This window comes from Hippocampus guttulatus, chromosome 10, assembly GCF_054856545.1.
Source record: "Hippocampus guttulatus isolate MCC_2025c chromosome 10, RoL_Hgut_1.0, whole genome shotgun sequence".
Taxonomy (NCBI): Eukaryota; Metazoa; Chordata; class Actinopteri; order Syngnathiformes; family Syngnathidae; genus Hippocampus; species Hippocampus guttulatus.
Window position 1 is genome coordinate 8805870 of NC_141270.1, and position 19528 is coordinate 8825397.

At 43.8% G+C, this 19528-nt stretch overlaps 1 protein-coding gene across 7 annotated transcripts in view; it reads right to left on the reverse strand.

Annotated features, from left to right (window-relative positions):
- Nucleotides 1-19528, reverse strand: part of slit1a (slit homolog 1a (Drosophila)) — a 92128-nt gene that overhangs the window by 35188 nt on the left and 37412 nt on the right. For all 7 annotated transcript variants that reach the window (XM_086122212.1, XM_086122210.1, XM_086122207.1 and 4 more), the window contains exons 5-8: nt 6584-6655; nt 5793-5864; nt 4706-4777; nt 3823-3986 (exon numbers count right to left, since the gene is read on the reverse strand). In XM_086122212.1, the coding sequence (XP_085978338.1) occupies nt 3823-3986; nt 4706-4777; nt 5793-5864; nt 6584-6655 (380 nt within the window). The remainder of the gene's footprint in view (nt 1-3822; nt 3987-4705; nt 4778-5792; nt 5865-6583; nt 6656-19528) is intronic.

A 19528-nucleotide genomic window follows, 5' to 3' on the forward strand; every position in this document is an offset into this window, starting at 1 on the left:
AGGGAAGGCGCCCGCGTGGTGAGAGCGAGAAGAAAGACATGAATAATACAATTGCGCTGATGACTGAAGGCCTTCAATAATACGCATTGATCTCTCCACAAATGTTCCTCCTGAGTCGGCGCTCCCTGGTGGATGGAGTAGGTGCGCATTCAGCAACAGACCCCCCCCCCCCCCCCGCCAATTCCACCTCCCCTCTCTTTTATTTAACACTTCAACTTTTCAATTTGCATAGAGAGCACATCAAGCCATCACGCTGTCTCTAGGTACCTGTTCAAATAGCTGCCAGTGAAGCGTTGAAGAGCGGGCGCCTCTGCCTCAGCTGTGTGTGTGTGTGTGTGTGTGTGTGTGTGTGTGTGTGTGTGTGTGTGTGTGTGTGTGTGTGTGCGTGTGTGTGTGTGTGCGTGCGTGTGTGTGCGTGTGTGAGTACAAGATGTGTGGATGTAAGCCTAACCCAGATAAAATGAATAAAACAGACTTTTAAATGGGCTCATTTACACAGCATTACTAATCTGGGTTTCAAACGATTAATATTTCATCAGCTCTCCATCTTTGGCTCAGCTAGTGGGGGACATGTTAGTAACAGAAAAAGTGAAGGCTGGTGGAAGTTATTGACACAGAGCAATCACTCTACTGAAGATAGATAGATAACATTGAAAGAATGTTTATGTGAAGGTTTTTTTTAATGGTGTGAGGCGACATGGCAACTGATTGAGACACAGCGCCTATTAGTTTAGATGCTGACAAATATTGCACTGAGCATTTTTTAAAAAAATTAGCTTTGTGTAAGTGCCTTCAACATGCTAGTATGAGTGAATGTTATTTATCATCTTTCATGAAACACTGACAGATTTGACAGCTGCTTGGACTTGGGCCACGATTTCACCTAACTTTTGGTGGCCGTTATTCAGTGGGAGCCATATAATTTGAAAACACTCTCCAGCAAAATGCCAAAAAAAAAAATGGAGTTAGCCCGTTCTAGTTTTCTGTACCACAATTGATTGAAAATGGTAGAAAGAAAAATTTCAGTGGATCTCATTTTATTTGCCTGGGGCATTTCTAAAATGGGTACATAGTTCTGACGCATCCCGTTAAATCGTGTACCAAATATTTTGGCCAGTCTCAGAACGGGAAGTGAGGTAAACAGAACAGCAAACCCTGTGTGGACACGGATGCAATACACAGTCTGATCTGAGGCCGTGTGATCTCGGCATGTCAGAGGTTTGACAGATCTGGGATCAGGTATAGGGCACAGCGGAGCTCCCATCGGATGGAACGCGCCACGTTTGACAGGCCGGGGATCAGGGAGAGTGCATAGCGCAGCTGGAGCAGCGCGAACAATGACAGCTCGCTGACAGGTAGATTCGAAGCGAAGCTTTTTGATGTAATCGTGCGCTCGCACAAGGTCTGTTTTCCCCATTCTATGCTTTTCACGGCCACCGTATTCCAATTCCATCTCCCTGGTGTTATATGCGCGCACAAAAACTGCTAAGAGCTGCCATTTGCATCGTGGCATGTCTTCACGTTTGAACTCTCTCCTCTCCTCATCCAATATTATCGCTGGCTACACACCATAGGTCTTCTACGGAATTCACTTGGAGTTCTCATATTTATTGATCAATTGATGTGTTTTATTACACTCCCCCATGCACTCTATACTGGGCAATATAACCTCAATTTGATGATGATGTCTTCTGGAAAAGCCATTTTCTTTCTGTCAAATAGCCCAGAATTATTCCACATCATTTTCAACTTTGTTTTCACGGATTGTAAAACTGTGATGAATTTACAATATATTGACAAAATTGAAGTTGTGCAATTAGCGTTTTACAGCTTTTTATCTAGTTTTTTTATTTTTAAATTTTAAAGAATGTCAGGTGGCACCGAAACAATTTTTGTATTGATTGATTGTTTGCTTTGATGGAAAAAAACTTTCTTGAAACTGAAAATGAGACACAGATTTGAATGTATAAAAGACTTCAAAGGACAACTGGAATGATGAGTGTGAAGTAGTAAAATTGTCACTCATTATGCACTGAAAATTCACAATGCTGGAACGCTTTTCCAGTTGAAAGGGAATGACGACATGTCAGAATGGCGCAGCCAAACCAAAAACACGTTCTCCCCGATTCTTCCGTCTTTTACTTCGCTTCTCCATCCTCCTTTCTGCTCAACTCAGCGCCACCCTGCCCCAAATCCCCCGCAGGTGGCCTGGCCTGGTCTCAGCCCATACAGATGACACACACATTTTGCAGCACATGAAAATACAAAAAATATGTAGCGTGGATGTGTGCGTGTGCGTGAATGCCAGCAAGCAAGTCGCCTCATGAGTTCTTCAAAGGGAGTTCAACCTGTGGTCAATTGTTCATGCACGTGCGTTTGTATAATTGCATGACTTCACAATATAGGCTCCATTGACGTACGCTGGTCCTGTTTTTTTATGTCTTTTTTTCATGGTGGGAATCATGATGGTTAGTTATTGAAACTCTCGGGCAACTAATCATGTTGGGAATGGGGACTGCAGCTTCCCATGAAGTGCAGCCTAAACTTTCTCTACCCTTATCTTGCACTCCAACAGTCCCTACTCGCTTTTCGTATCGCCGAGGGTTCCACTCCCACGCTTTGAGTCACTTTCCCTGGGCGAGGAATAGTTAATGGTCCGTGCAGTCATGCTGTATGGCTGCATAAAAATCACAACCCATGGAGAGTGACTGAGAGAGATATTGGGGAGCGGGGGTGGCGGTGTATACACGCGCACACACACACACGTCAACCACCCATCGCAGCTGGTGTTGTAGCGAGATGGCCTTGTGGGGGAGCGGCGGTTCTCATTCGGCTTTTTGCTTTGTCCCGATATGATAACCTCATGCACATGTTCCCTTATACTCTGTTACGACAAAATGATCTTGACACAAGCAAAAACACCGAATGAATAAAACTGAGTATCTGAATTTCGCAATGATTGTGAAATTCGGAATTGCACTAAAATGTCATATTTCTTGAGAAAGTCTTCTGGTCACGCCTATCCGTGTATTGTTGTGGTCTTTTTGTAGCATCCTAAGAGGCCGCCAAAACAAGTCTTTTAATTTTGAAGGTGCCAGGTTAGCTGAGGAGAAGCTAGCGTACGCCATTAGTTGATAGCAGCCCCCTGTGACATGATAGAAGATTTCAGTTTAGGTCCGACCGACATTTGAGGATCCTTGTTCAGTTCTGAAAGCAGGTCAAATTCTTAAGAAAATGCACACTAAGTATTATTGGTAGTATGGTAAACATCTGATTAGCCAGTAAAGGCTAGACGCAACATAAGGTAGGGTGACCAAACGTCCTCGATTGCCGGGACATGTCCACTTTTTTAAACCCTTGTCCTGGCAACCGGTTCGGGGTGTCCCCAGCCTACTGCCCGAAGACGGCTGGGAGAAGCTCCAGCACCTCCCGCGACCCTTGTGAGGATCAAGCGGTTCAGAAAATGGATGGACGGATGTTTTAATTTTCCACTTTTTCCATTGAAGTTAAGCTTGTTTCAATGTTATTTGCATTACTATTTCTGAATTCAACACATTATGACAATTAACAATCTAGGAAAGGGTCTACAATTAATAAAGGATTTATGGTGGTGTCGTTTTGACTCAGGGCCAAGTCAATGGGAAAGAAATCCCCCAAAAGTGTTCCCCTGTAACAACTCCTACAGTCAGTGGTCACAGTAGCTCCCAGGAGAACACAAAAGCTTCTTGCAGTTCTATCATTTAGCCGTTTTCAGAAGTTGGTGTTTACACATAAAACAATGCAAAAATGTTTGTGGCATTTGTCACACGTTGGAGATCTTACCCGAGCAGCTGAATTCGTGTTTCTGAACCTCGGCCACATTGAGACCTTTGAGCTCTGGCGGTGCCGTGCACTGAGTGAACAATCCGATGGTAGGCCGCTGTCGAAGCCACTGGGCCAACCAGGCCAGATGACAGTCACAGTTGAGATTGTTGGAGTGGAGACGGCTGTAAAGCAAACCAAAAAAGGAAGAAACTGAGCTATTTGAAGATCTTCCCCACCTCAATTGCCAGTCAATTTGACAGCGAGTGCAGACGCAAATAACACAAACGTGTCTGCTCTAACCTCGAGTTCATTACAAGCAACCGCCGCGGCCAAACTCACAAAATAATACGCTACACGAATGATTATGAACGCGGCATTCTGGACGAGGCAGAAGAGCCGTCCAAACCCGACACTCCAAACATGGCATTCCTGGTATGCTGCGTTTGTCGAGAATAGCTATCGCTGGCGTTTGGAGCATGTGTCCATGTGCGCGGATGCTGACAATACACGCAAATAGTAAAAGCTATAAAACGGGACCCCCGCCGGGAGCAAAGAAGCCCTGAGGGCTACCGCAAGGTATTGGAGACAAGGCTTCAGCGTTTCAGCTGCCATGATTGTTTTCATTTGTACATAATTCTACATGTAGTCATCATATCATTGCACAATACACAAAAGGGCTCCAGGGGATATTCGTGTCCATAAGGGCCAGTTGTTGTTGTGTTTAGATGCGGGGGGGATAATGGCTTTTGGCTTTGCTACAGACCCCGTTGTGGTTGTTTGTGGTTCTGGCGGGGCCCCCCAACACTGTCTGGAACAAAAGACCCTATATAATTCAGCACTTTCTCGACGGAGGCAATTTGCAGTGTTATTTCAAACAGCGAATACAGTAGGTGTCACTCACAAGGTTCGCAGTTTGGGCATGTGGTTGAAGCTGGAAACGGGGATGCTGCTGATGTTGTTGTTGTTCAGGGTTCTGCGGGAACAAAAGAGCAAGAACATGGTCAGCGCTCAACATATTCTTCACAAAGAACGGTTTAGCCGCTATTCTGTCCCGTGGCGGCTCCCCGCTGTGAATATAACACCTCATTCCCCACAGATGGGGGAAAGCATCTACACCTCCCATGCACGCACACACACACGCGGGCACGCATGCAAATATACACACGCGTCAGACTCCCAATCAACCCGACCTGGAGGCCAATTCACATGAGCATCAGCTGCAGCCACGGAATCAGGTCATTTCAATCAGCCTAATAACCCTTTACCATATTTCAACCAGAACCCCTCCAGACACCCCCATCTTTTAACACAACTGCCCCCCACCCCCTAAAAATGTATACAAACAACCCCCAATTCCCCTTTACACCATTATGACAACCTATCAACTACATCTGCAATGCATCCACACCATGAAAGCAGCCTTTAATGGCTTTTTGTTGGTCTCCCCACCCCCCTAAAAAAGAGAGAGAGAAAAAAGCAGTCTTTTACTATAAAAATAACAAGGCTGCTGAAGCCCCCGTGGCCCAATCTGCACCGGTGACTTCTTTGTTGAAGGGCGAGCGCTCAAACAAAAGGCTTGCAAATATGTATGTTGCTGATTAGTTCTTTTTTTTCCCAATAAAAAATGGCAACAAAACAGCAATCGGTCCTGGAGGGAATGCTTGGTGGTGGGAGCCCTCTTGTCAAAATGACAAGCTGACCCCGGGATAGAAGCGGGTGCAGCGAGGAGGAGGCGAGAGGGGGTTGGAGGGGTGTTTATGTGATCGAGGGGAATTTTGCTGTCAACTGTGTAGAACAATGAGTTAATGGCGGTCGGACCCTCATGATGCAGGCCCCCTCAAGAGGCACACACGGGGGAGAGGCTTTGAGGAGAGGTTCACTATAATTACGTGTATACATTAGTTATGGTTATTCGTGGTAGCGAAACAATGTCTTCATTTTACAGAGACCTTAAATGGAATGTGATTGCGCTGGAAGGAGATACTCACAGCACTTCCAAGCCTCGCAAAGCTCTGAAGGCGCCGTCCTCGATGCAGCCGATGTGGTTTTTATCCAGCTGACTGCGAGACAAAGAGGGGGGCTTGTTAGGAAACACACAACCCCCCCCCCCCCCCCCCCAACGCTGCTCATCATTATCCAAACAGTAAACAGCACACTGATGGACGAAGGTAAATCAATACTGTTCATCGAAGCTCATGTATTCCCCCCCCCGGAGAGAGGAGAAGGAGGAAAGGGGACTTATCATTTTCAGTATTAGCCGATATAGTGCATGTACCGCCAAAAATAACTAAATCGTTACCTCCATGAGGCATCTTTGTGCATTCAATATCGGTATTAGTATGCTCGATCACAATGATGCACAAGCCACTTCACACTCTGGGGGTACACAACGAACAACTCTGACCATCTCGCGATAACGAGGCATCTCTTTTACCTCGAACTGATTTTTGACACGCCTTTTCTATCAGATGTGATTCTTGAAAAGGGATTTAAAACAGTGACTGCGAGTGTGAATGGTTGATTGACGATACATGTGACGCGATTGGCTGGTGATCAAGCCAGGGGGTACCTTGCCTCTCACACAATGAGGCTTCGGTTCAACCAGAACAGCGACAAGCACTGTCGTTGTCGAAAATGGATACTGTCCGGAGACGTCGATTTACTTATTTACTTAAACGATACCAAATATGTTGACTGATGTCATAGGCTGTTATTGGAAATAATGCTCAATTTTTACATCGATATCGATACACCGAGTTCACGAGTGAAGCCCACTCACAGATTTTTGATGTCTGTGGCTCCTCTGAAAGCTTTTCTTGGGATGGACTGGATGAGGTTTTCGCTCAGATCTCTGCAGAGACAAGAAGGCATGAGATGGACATTAGCCATAAATGTAGTGTCCAACAAAATATGAATGTTAAATCAGCAGAAGAATGCTTTCTCTGATTAATACACTAAAAACATTTAGATTGGTTCTTCTGTAATATTGTCATTTCTTGAGATGGTCAATTTTAGGGCTTTCGCTAACTGTCAGAGATGATTAAAATGACAAATAAAATCCAAAGCATTTCATTCCTGCATTGTCGCTAGCGAATCCAAATGAGTTTTACGTGTTGAATTGAACTTGTGAAAAGTCTGTCGAGTCTGTATGCCGAATTATTTTACAGTGTCGACATTATTCAGCGTCATCTCATCTCTGCTTCGGGTTAATCGCCGTGCTTTGCCCATTCACGGGCGTTAGGTTCCCCGCATTGAGCCTGCACACAAAGACCAAACTAATTGCATGACATTGGCCAGTGAAAGGTTGTCACTGGGCCTGATTCATTAGGGAAACTGCTGTCGAAAGGAACATAAGCGTTGAGCATTAGGATGCACGTGTTGGAGTATGTTGGATAGCAATGAGGCATGCGTGTGGAAAATGAGAGTGTGGCGGGAGGAAAGCAAAAGTAGCCACGGTTTTAATTAGCGCAGTCCTTTTGTCTGCAGTTGAAATGGTTTGCGAACGTTTTTCGGAAAGGCTCCGCCCCCTCTTCGGCGCACACGGCACCGCAAAACTATGAGGCCCGTCTTGACAAACAGACCGATGTACACGCGTGGGGCTCCCGCAAGGCGGACAGAAGTAAACAGTCTTCTTAAGGGCGTCCACGAAAGATGCTTGAGCGTGACCGCGAATTCCACAATCTATAAATCTCGATGACACAAGTGCTCCACGTGAGGCTCTGATGACTCCTGCTTGTTTAATGTGCACGTACGCTGCGGCGAGCGATGGCATGATGCAAAGTACGAAGTGATTTCATGAGACAAGGGACTCCTGGGGATGCACGATAGTCCCCAAAATGATCACGAGGTCATCATTCTTTGCAGAATTACATCCTCCTGAGCGTAATTTTGTTTGCACAAAGAGAAAATTGAGGTTACAATGTGTCATGCAGCTTTATGAGGTGGGAAGGCATTTAAAAGAAAAAAGCAAAAAAAAAAACAGGTTTTGGCTTGATTTGCTGCCTTATCCATCGCTCGTCAATAACTTTGCGTACGAGTCATTTCCTCCAAGGGCAATTCTGTTAGCACCTTTTCCGAAATATTCAAAAGGCTCCATGTTTCCTTGCAAGGAGCACTGGGAAAGAGAACCGGAACTGTTGACTTGGACATTGAGCAAAAGCATCGCCGTCTGGTTTCTACACGCATATTCATAATAGCTCCACAACAGAGGAAAGCTTTTGGTCGACCGAACCTTGCATTGTATACGTTGACTAATTCATCTTTTCAAGCAGGTGACAATAAGGGATGATTTGAAATTAGGGTGCCAATGGCAGAGGATACATGACTGTTTGATGGGAAATTGGAAGAAGAAGCAAAAAGACAGACAGGGGTGATGTGACTAAAACGTTACATGCTTATGTTGTAAAATTCAATCCATGCTGTAAAAGATCCCTAATCCCATTAGCATGCTATAATACGATTGGCTAGAGACAACTACTCCACCACTTTTAGTGCCGTTTGATTGGATTAGCAGTTGTGGAAAGTAGCTTTATAAACGAGAGTCCGTTTCGCGCGCCAAGAAAACAATTGTCCTCTTTCTCGCTTCTGCTTAGAAAGCCTTTATGGCCGTTGTCCCTCCGTCTTCATTTGGGGAATAATCACAGCGGTCATGATTTGGAGTCAGCAGTCTTCTGCGCATTGACAGTTCCAACTAAATTTGGCTCGGCGGGGCTTCTGCATTTACACATTCTTAAAATGGCAAACAGAACATTTCTGTGGGGGTGCATGCTGTATTTTACATAGTCTGTGGTTGCCACACTCTGACTCGTTTTTTTTTTTTTTTTTCCAAGGCTAAGCTGACTCAGTTTGGAAGCGAGCGATTTGACGTTGCTGATTAGTTTGGAAGTGGATTTTCAAGGAAACATGAACTACCTAAAATAAGGCACAATTACAGCGCTCGCCACGAAGATGGATATGGGGCACTATGGTCAGCGGGTTAATCTAAACTTGCAATGCTTCGAAATGTATACAGTACTCCCGCACTCAAAACAGACATTTTACAGTTAACAGGCAATCTGGCATTGTTAGTGAAGACCAAAACATGTCCCCTCCACTTAGGGGCCTCTGCACATGAGTGGTGCACCATATATATATATATACAGTATACAGTGTATATATATATATATATATATATATATATATATATATATATACACACACACACACACACACACAACTGTTAATGTGTAAACATCCCTAAAAACATATTTTCCGTCATCCTATTCTCCCATCATCGAGGCTAGCGTTAACATGCAGCATTTCGAGGTTGTGAACACCGCACGGTGAAATACTTGGCGCCATTGTGTAATAAATAAGACATTTAGTGAACACAAACAGTATTTCTTAAGTGACACTGTTATCTGCTAGCCTGGCATGCACATCATTGCACTTTCAGTCAATTTTACAAACCTGTATGTGCCAAGATTACAAAGTCGTTCAAAAAAAAAAAAAAAAAAAAAAAAAACATTCTCCATGGTTGCTGATGCCTGAACGTCACTAAAAAGTCATTTGTTTCTCCATCGTTCTAATCTCCTATCATACCAAATGTGTGTGTTTTAATCTGTCTGTTGTGTAAAACAACCTCGGGCTCTGAGAATGTGAGATTAAACAGGAGCAAAACGCACCCGACTTGTACAACTCTATTCAGCCAAAAGGGTGCAATAAAAACAAAACAGTCGGATGCTCGTCACGAGCCGGCGTCTCGCAGCATTTGCATGATCTGTAGACCGTTTGGCTCCAGTTGAAGCTTTCGGGCCTTGAATGCAGCATTGGAATGATATCAGTTTGCAAACACAAAGGGATGCTTGAAAGTATTTTCTTTATATTACAGGTATGTGAACTGAGTGTGCCTGTGCCAGACCTGGTCTTAGATTGACCTTCATGCGCAACACGGGCACTTTGTTCAATAGGTAGCCAGACTCTCCATAAGTGACGCTGCTCACAGTTCATTCACATTGTAGCCCTTAATGATGGGCTCGCGCAGATGTTTTTAGGTGTGCCTTTGCTGTATGAATTTCAATCCGCGAGTCATATTAGGGCTTCAAATAATATAGTTGTTTGGCACTGATAGGATTGTTTACAAGAATCCGTGGTGTAATTAGCAACGCTATCAGACATAGCTCAAGGCGCCTGGTGGAGAGATTAGCCTTATGTTGAAAAGTCATGTCTGGTTCCTGTCTGATTCACATCATTAACTTCCGATCGCTATCTCGGTAAACTGCATAAATGGCGATGCTCTTCAGCATGGTAGAACGTGCTCAGTGTTGTTGCATAAACGCAGTCGCAAAAAGACACATTGTTACTTATGGCAGGTAGGTAAAGTCTGCTTTTGTGTGTGTTTTTTATATTTGTGTGACAAGATGAAGCAATCAGGATGTAACTGATTTGTGCTCGACTGTTAAATTTTGCTCAGCTAATTTAAGATCTATTCATTCTGCCTTTGCCAAGATAACGATGCTCAGTCTTGACTGAACAGTGTTTTGATTTCACAGTCGTATCGAAACTGAAATGAAACTATTCTTTGGATGGCAGAATTGTTGTATTAGAACATGCCTTAAGGTCATCAAAAGGAAAGAAAGGGATACAATTTTTGGTCCGCGTGGAGATATCGAGCTCCGTTTGTGGCAAAATTTGTCGAGCATTGGCGTGACAAAATACTGCAAGATACAAAATCCAGACTTACGCGAAGGTCAGACGCAGATGACGTTATACAGCGATCCAAATTTGGATTGTTTGGTGACGGCGGACGTCTATGCTCTCTTGAGTGCCATTGAAGTAGGCTGTGAGGATGACAGATTTTATATATTGCAGGTAATGTTTACTTTGAGCTCCGCATCATCATTCACAAATTGCGGAGTTACATCTTGGCACTCTGTGTCTGGGAGAGACCCGGCCAACAGTCACTTAGCTTAGTAAAGCAATTAAGGGCCAAAAGAATAACCTCAAGCCACAGTCCTGATGAAGTTGCGTAGTACACTTTTTTTTTTTTAATCCTCAACATGAACAATCAAACTTCCCCTTGAGAGCCAACAACTTTAACAACAACAAAATTTAAAAGGCGGTTGGAATCATACACCCACAAAGAACTGGTTTATACTGAAACCCTTGCGTGCTCGAGACACAAAGGTCGTGAGAACTCGACGATCGGTGAGCATCATTATTTGAGGTTGCAGAGGCCGAATGAGTTATTTCGGACATCGAGAAAGACAAATGGGTCAAACATCTCCAGTGGAAAGCCTCAAGGCATCTGGCGCTGCGGTGTGGGAGTCGCCGCTACATATAGCCTAGTATATGCTACGTTTCAATGAAAACATCAGAAATGAAACAACTGCATTGACACATGCATTCCACGCCAAAACACACAATCGCATCTTTCAAATCCTTAAACAACCTTTGCCTTCACGGTCGGCGGTGGACGGCAGACGTTCAAATAGTAGACAGATTGATCGGGCTTTTTGATGGATTGCTTATATTGTTTTCCCACTAGATACTAAGGTTGTATGCATCGTGCATGAGAATGACTCAGAATATTCCTGACACAGTTCAGTTCACAATGTCTTTGCTTGCATTAACTGCTAAAATAAAATGCAGTTACAGAATTGCCCTTTGGGTAATTATTACAAAAGCTACAGTATTTGTTTTTTTTTTTCTTAAAGAATAAATGTAAAGAAATACTTTTTTTTTTCAATCAAGAATTTGCGAAATTTACTCCACAGGTGTCTTTCTGAAGCTTCACCACAGCTGGCTGTCTGCAAGCTGAATACTTGGATTTCAGAAAACAACTTGAAAGTGCAGGACAGAAATCTTTCAACAAGAAAGCTTGACTTTCTGAAAGCAGCGCAGACTTGGCTCAGAAATCCTCCTGTAGCTGCTTTCTCAACTGCTCTCATTTTACCGGCCCATCACGACAATCAATCTTTCTTTGGATTGTAGTTTTTTTTTGTTTGTTTTTTTCAGGGTCTTACTCCGATTGTGACCTTCATGCAGGCGAACATTCATCTGTGTCTTGTGAAGCGCGATAAAATGAGGGTTGAGAAAACATCAAAATTTTATGTCTAGTGAATGTCGCACGAAGCAAAATTGCTGACACTTTCAAAAAGGGTGCACACAGTGTGCCTATTCAAGGGTGCTCAAACGGTGTTTATTTTCGACATTTCGAGAATCAATTGCGCAGTAAGTGACCCTGCCAACACACTTTTCATTTTATCCAAGGAGTGAAAAAGACAGAAAGCAGGCACGGGAATGCGCCTGATTACGTTCTCATTAAGCCAGTTAATGGGGTGTGTGGGGGACTGTTAAAAGTAGTGGCAGTGTGCTGCCACTAACTGCCAACTACTTTCTTCCTCCCTTCACAGCAAAAAAAAAAAAAAAAAAAAAAGACGTAGTACACAGGCAAAAAAACCACAGCGCACCCATGGGTGCCTCGTCCTGTCATCACCAGTAAAAGATTGAAGATACACCCACTGTTCAAATGAGTCATGGCTTTACATTAACAGACAAACCATGACAACACAAATTGTTTTGAAATAGCCCAATGAGTTACTCGGTGTATGTTTCCACTGCCTAAATAAAACATCGAAGCACTCAGTGGCATTTCCGGATGGTTTTACTGTACATGACGGAGGTAGTAACATCACGGCCGTGTTGCGTTCACATTCGAAGTCGCATTTGTTTTTGTGACGTGAACAATTATATTAAAAGACTGGATTTAACAAAAAAAAAAAAAGGGGGGGCATCACGCCCTGCTGTTGATTGCATAATTACAAGTCTTTCAGTAAGCTGTCACAATTATGTTGCAATACTAATAAGCAGGTAGGTACTTAAGTATGTATAGTTGAGTTGAGATTGGTATGCTGGTAGGTTGAAAGGGTGAAGTTATATTTCGTTATGGTCAAAAGAAAAAAGATTTGTCCGGGCGGTCGGTTGGCTGGTCTTTGAGTAGGTCAAGGAAAGTATTTTAAACAATGCAAGGTGTGGCGTTGGGGATGGCATAATCAGACCTGGCATGGAAGTGTGCACCCTCTCTACAGCTGCTTTGAAGAGGCAGCTAAGCGCAGACAAACCTTCACAAACATGAACTAAGTCATTACATGGAAGTAATAGAAGAGCCCTGATGAGAATAAACTAAATAACACATATTAGCTCTTGATCGCTCCTCATACCTGAGGTTTGAGTGTACAGTATAAAGAACCATTTGTTCAGAAAATGATGTGCAGACATTTTGTTGGCTGTGATACAAAGACCTGCAGAGGAGAATAAAGCTGCAGTGTCAAGCAAATGAAAAAAAAAAGAGGAGGTGTTAAGAGTGTGTGTGTGGGGCGGGGTTGGGGAAGGGGGGGTGAGGATTCAAGCTGCAGGGCCTTTGGGTGCGTTCCAAAACACAGGTGTGTGCGTGTGCGCGCGTGCTTGTGCGTGTGTGTGGCCCAGAGAGAGTGAATAAGTGTTTCTGTGTGTGGTCAAGACAATCTCGCCACCCTCCGTTGTCATTCTTTCTCTCCACACGTTCTCTTTTACGCTACGTAAATTATAAACATTCCTCGTGGTTGTGTCTTGGTTCTGTCTCCGTGTTTAGGACTGACATTAAAGCACATCCACATGTAGCGATGGTTGTCGTGATCGGCGGAGGGGGGGGGGGGGGCGGTTGATATACAGTGTAAGGAAATAATGTTGACATTATACATTGTACCTACAGCGCCGTTAAAGGTGCTAGAAAAAAATGGCTTTAAGAGTGTTGTAATGGGGATATAGTATATCAAAGAAGTGTAAAAAAGAAATGAGGCAATAGGAACGAGAGCAGCAGTGTAAATGGGAAGCATGCATACATAAATAAACAGATATGATATACAAGTGAATGAGAAAAGCAACAAGAATTGTTGGCATAGATAAAACCTGTGTTTAGCAAGTCTGTAATAGGCAACCGAGTGGGTATTTAGTCACCTAATCCACCTCCTAATAACGCCATCAACATCACAAAATAATAAGAAAAAAAAACTGCGAAATAACAACGGCAACATTCACACTGCACAGTGTGCTACTTAAAACAATCGAGCAGATTCACGCACATTTATCTGTCTAGTCTACCTTCCAAGCACTCTCACCTACATGCATCGCATAAGTACCCAGTTTACATCCACATAGGAAAGAGGCCGATGTGTGGCATAAAAGAACATTTCACATATTTGAGGATATAACAAAAAAACACAGTTAACATCATCTTCCAACACATCACCGCAACAACTCCAAACCCCGACAGAACAATATAATACTTCACAATGATTTGTTATCACTATAAAAACTTTAAATAGATGCGAACACAAAAGCTGATGCACGGGCTCCTGCCTGTGTATGCTAACTGTTCTACCTTGTCACTATGAGGCTAATTCAGTTCTACTTGAATTGGCTTCATAAAATCCAGTTTATCTCGAAAAGTGCGCCTTCAGAGTTTTTAATCACGGTCCAAATATAGTCATCCACAAAGAACAAATCTGCCAGCAATTCTGAACGGCGCGCAAGTGAAGCGCATCTGTTTGTCTCTGTAGACATGCTTAACATTTCTCCTATTTTGAAATCTCACATCAACCGCAGTCTCGCAGTGAGTAGAACAAACAGCTGCGGAGAATGTCAGGAGCGGGGAACCGTGTGTCACTTTGCTATCGTCTTGCTTTCCTCAACGTTCACGCTCTCTGTGTTTATTCATGTGGGCTTCAGGAAATAAGTCATCATGCAGCATTATCTCATTTCCAAGGGACCCCATGGCTTGTCACAGCACAGTCATCATCTATACATCGAACTCGCTACGAGACATTTTGGAGACGGTTGGTGTTATTCCAATGGTGAAAACTTCAGCTAAAACAACACTGTGCGTCTGTCACGCTTCTGATGTCGCGCACACATCCTCTCGTTTCGATGGGACGCAAAAGGGGATTTCATGGATGGACTGCGCTCTAATCATCTACAGCTCGGCGGCCAATGAGAAACACACAGTGGACCCAAACTGGAACACTCTGCAACCACCAAGAGAAAACACAATGTCAGTGGAACTTATCAAGTCCACATGAGGGCTTGAGACACAGACACACACACACAGACACACACACGGAATGCGGTTTAACTGCTGCCCACATCTCTGCTTTCACTGTAAATGATTCATGATGTCCTCGTGAATTTGTAGGCCCCAAAATACCACATGTGCACGTACATTTGGCCGGTGCGCCTTCCTGCCACCCGTGAAGTGAAAGAAAGAGTTAATACGCTGAAGAAAGACGGGAGAAAATCTATCCCGCCTCACCGGCTCTCGATTCACCCTCATTTCCTCTGCCATTATGTCTGCTTGTGTTTCGGAGTGTGTCCAAGGCTTTCACTGGCAGTCAAGCTGAGCCATGGAGGGCGGCGGCTGAGTGGCATCCATCATGACGAAGACGTGTTGGGGGATAGCGAGGCTTTGCTCCCGGACGCAGCCGAGCCTCATCCATCCGTCAAGGTAGACAATAGAGGAAAGAGAATGCGGATAAAAGATGGGAGGACGACGGTGGCTAGGGGAAACATACACCTCTCAGTGGGCCCATATTAGTGCCATTACATATCACTAGGAAACGATGTCATAATTTATATTTTGCCTTACAATTGTGCAACACTTACAACAAATTTAAACAATGTATTACATCCAGTTTGCAGGTATCCATACCAATGATGTTCCCTCCATTATATCACAGCTCTTATTTTGCCCCCCCCCACCCCCTGCAATGTCACAAATTTATCAGTGGTTGTTATTTTGTGAGATTTTACAGAACCAAGTATTCCCTTGATTCAGGCATTATGTTTCAGCTCACAGTCGCAGCATCTGCGCGGAACGTGATTTCTCGCGCCGCGTGAACCTTGTTAGCTCTGCGCATCGAAGGTATCTTTGTTTTTTGCGCTAATTAGCCCCCCGAGAACAGCTCCAATGGACCTGAAAACTGAGAGCGAAAGTGTTATTTGGAAGCTTAATGTTCCAACTTTATTTTGGGGTTTTCTTGGTGTAATTCCCTTTCAACGTCATAACTGTGTTATCTTATCGTACGCTAACAGGACAGAACAGTCCACTTAATGTTAGCGCACAATACAAGCGTGGATTACAGTTTGAGTCGTGCGGATTTTAATTATAGTTAAGAACAGCAGTGGGGAACCGATGACTTGTGGGTCATTAACAGCCTATAAGGCATTTGATCCAGGCAGCAATACACTTCTAAGAATAAATAAAACCTCAGTAGGACTGTTAGAATAAGCAACATTTCATTCACAAAATGTTGGATTAACATAAAAGCAAACAGCAACTTTTACAATGATTATTTTTAAAAAACAACAACAAACCATTACAGTGGAGTACATGCGTGGAGTTTTGCTGGCTACTCTGGCTTCCTACCGAAGGTTAGAAACAGACATGGCAGGTTTATGGAGACTCTAAATCGCCCATAGGTGTGAGTGTGAACCGAGCTCGGAACAATTATGTCTAATCTCTCAGGAAAGCCAGGAAAGAAGTCTGCGCATTTAATGCTAATGCAAAGCACTCAGTGGGGGTTAAAGCAAAGCAACTAGTCCTTTAGAAAGGTAACAAAGTCAATATGGATAGCCTCACACTCCGCACGCGCGTACTAAACTAGTTAAAGATGCTTCTTTGAGAACGAGCGTCAACCTAGAGAGTGGAAAACGGATGCTGAGTATCGAATGACAGCTTTTCCTGGAAGTGCTGGTCCGAGGTCAGAGTTATTGAGTTGATGCGCTGACAGAGCCACCACTCTTAAGCACAGCCACGGGACGGCAGATCAGAGGACTGTCACTTCAATACACCGTCAGGGGCTATTTCAATCAACACTCGGAGGCACTTAATGGACCGCATGCACTTGGTTGTGGTGAAGAGTTGCACTGAGCCATACAAGAGAGCAGGCCCGAGTGAAAAATGAGCACAAAGGGTTAAAAGACCATTTGTATCTCTTCGTTCCTGTTGCTATGCCCAACAAGCTCACCAACATATCGGGATGACGCAAAAAGCTCACTAGCCAATTGTATAGCACTAATGCAAAACTCCAATTTTCTTAATGTCCTCTCTCGTTTGTGACTATTACAAACATCCAAAAGCAAAATTCAACTTGACGTCAAACAAAAAAATAGCACGTAGCTAGCTTCGTTAGCATCACTGGCTAAACATACAAGTTTAAGCCTCATGCTACTAGCATAATATTTGCATTTGGATTAATGAGCTAGCAATAGCATACCACCACCCATGCAAGTTTTAGGGTCAAAGCTGAGCCTCATATCCAGCAGATAACTAATATGCTACCGTTCTACCACAGCATAAAAATATTTTAGGTTAAAACAATCACTTTCCTTCACTTCAAACTGACCTTTGAGGTATTTAAATTACCATGCAGATGTCGGTAAAGCTTTCTCCAGAGCCTCCATTTATTTATGTTTGGGATTTGGTTTCCTCATCAAACAGTAAGTGTTTGAAAAAAGATCCAAATAAATCTTGAAAAAGGATCAACGAATGTAAAGAATCACTTCCACGTGTCGGCTTAGCGAAATTTCCGTACGTCTAAAGGCTTGTTGTGTGTGCGAGAAATTTAGATGTTCTATGGGGGCTGACATGATAGAAGAATAAAGCCCACTTGTGGCGCTTATTACTCCTCTGCTTGCCACGATGGATGAGACAGGTGCATTGTGGCCCACGTCAAGTCTACAACTCAAGTCAATGAGTCAACTCATATATCACCTTATCGTTCACCGAAACACACAAGCACATCCTTCAGCGCATGGATACACACGCCTTATCTTCTTGCAGCAAGACGGCAATGTAAAAAGCTGTGATTTAGGCCTGCGTTGGCAGTGTCTCGGCACCCTGTGTTTCGCGCTAATGACACAATGCGGGTGACAACTGGTTTGCAGAAGTCAAGATAAGCTGTTTCTGATACTGCTTTATCACCCCCCCCCCCCCCACCCCCCGGCCAAAAAAAAGAAGGATGGAATTACACTGATGTAAGCTCCTGGATACAGGTCGAACATTTTAAAATAATTTTCACTTCAGGGCCGTGAATTCTAATTGTAGAAAACTCAACCACGTTGGTGAAAGCATACAGGCTGCTACTGCTAGCCCATTTCAAACAACCTGTTACATCAGTGAAGAGGTTAGCGACTGGTCAGCTAAACATTTGTGTATTTCTTGTGTGTGTGTGTGTGTGTGAGTGTGTGTATTAAGAAGGCAACACTTCCTCTCTGTGACAAGTGTGTACGTGTCAGAGGTCATTTGAGGCATTCATGTCTATGAATAAATAACTGCAGGGTCTCCGAGACCATGGGAACCTTGCAATGAATATTACATGAGGCAGTCAGGGAGGCAGACAGCTCTACTTCACTTACTCTGGCAAAAAGACAAAGTTGGGGCTATTTAACGCAGGACCCCAACTTCTACGCTTGAAACTGTCGAATATGATGATAAAACCATATGTGTGGAAAAGCATGGGAGGGATTTTTTTTAACGCTATTTATTCTTACGTAAGGTCCTCTATGAATTTTTATTGACAGTATTGGTTTGGGAGCTGTTGCCTGTTTATAGGGCAAGTCACCAAAATTGATAGCTTCATTCTAAGTCAAAATGGACTCAACACCAAAGGTTCCCAACCACCCGGCCACAGACCGGTAGCAAGCCACAGGCCATTTGGTGACTTTTCCTGTTGAGTGGAAGAATCTCAAAATCCTTTACAGACAGGCCCTTCACCTTCATCGAGTCAGGGATATGCCCTGGTGGCTGAGCATGGAGGGGTCGCCGCCTGACCGGGTCAGATGTGGCTTCTTAGTCTCGCTGCTCAGCGGAGGAGGAGTGTGCCATGTGCACATGGAAGAGGCAGAGGCTCTTTCCAGATGTGGCGCGCAACCTCTCTCACAGTGGAGGCGAACCCGCAGGTCCGAGGATTCGTCCACCTGACCCAGCTGGTGGCGACCCTTGAGTCGCAAATCATTGAAATCTAAAATATGTTTCATTTTTAAACTGTTACCATTATTCGGAATTGATTTGATGTTCATTGAAAATCATTCCTTTTTATCATTATATGCCAGCCGGGCAAAATGTGCGTTTGTGCCGTTAAAAAAAGGTTGGAGAACACTTCTCCAAAAGAGTACAGATCAAAATGATACATGCCCGAATAATTACGTTCAGAACAAAAGCAGAAAATAAAATGTTGTCAAGGGCAGTAACAGTCTGAATTTCAAGATGTGTTTCGATGAGTTTCCCATCAATATCCTGTAATTAAAATGAAACTTTCTGTCACTATCTGCAGTTTTCTTTATCAATACTGGTGCAAAAAAAGTCATTGGTGTTGGCTTAACTTTTATGATTCATTGTTCTACTTTTTTAATGGGTTGTCACTTGTCAGGTCAAACTGACACAATGCCAATAAGGCCAGTTCTAGTTGCTAAGAGACAGCAGGTACCCGAGACACAGGGATAGTGTGTGTCTTTATGGGGGCCAGTTTGACTTGATGAGACTATATTTTTGCTTGCTCTTTTTATTCACACACACTTCCACAGACAGTTTAAGGGCAAAGGCAAAAAAATCCTAACAGAGATGCCTGAAGAGCGTCACTGTCTCTGCAAAAGAGTCAGACGGTGTGGTGGGACTACTCAGCGGAGACGCTCGAAATCCCACACAGTGATG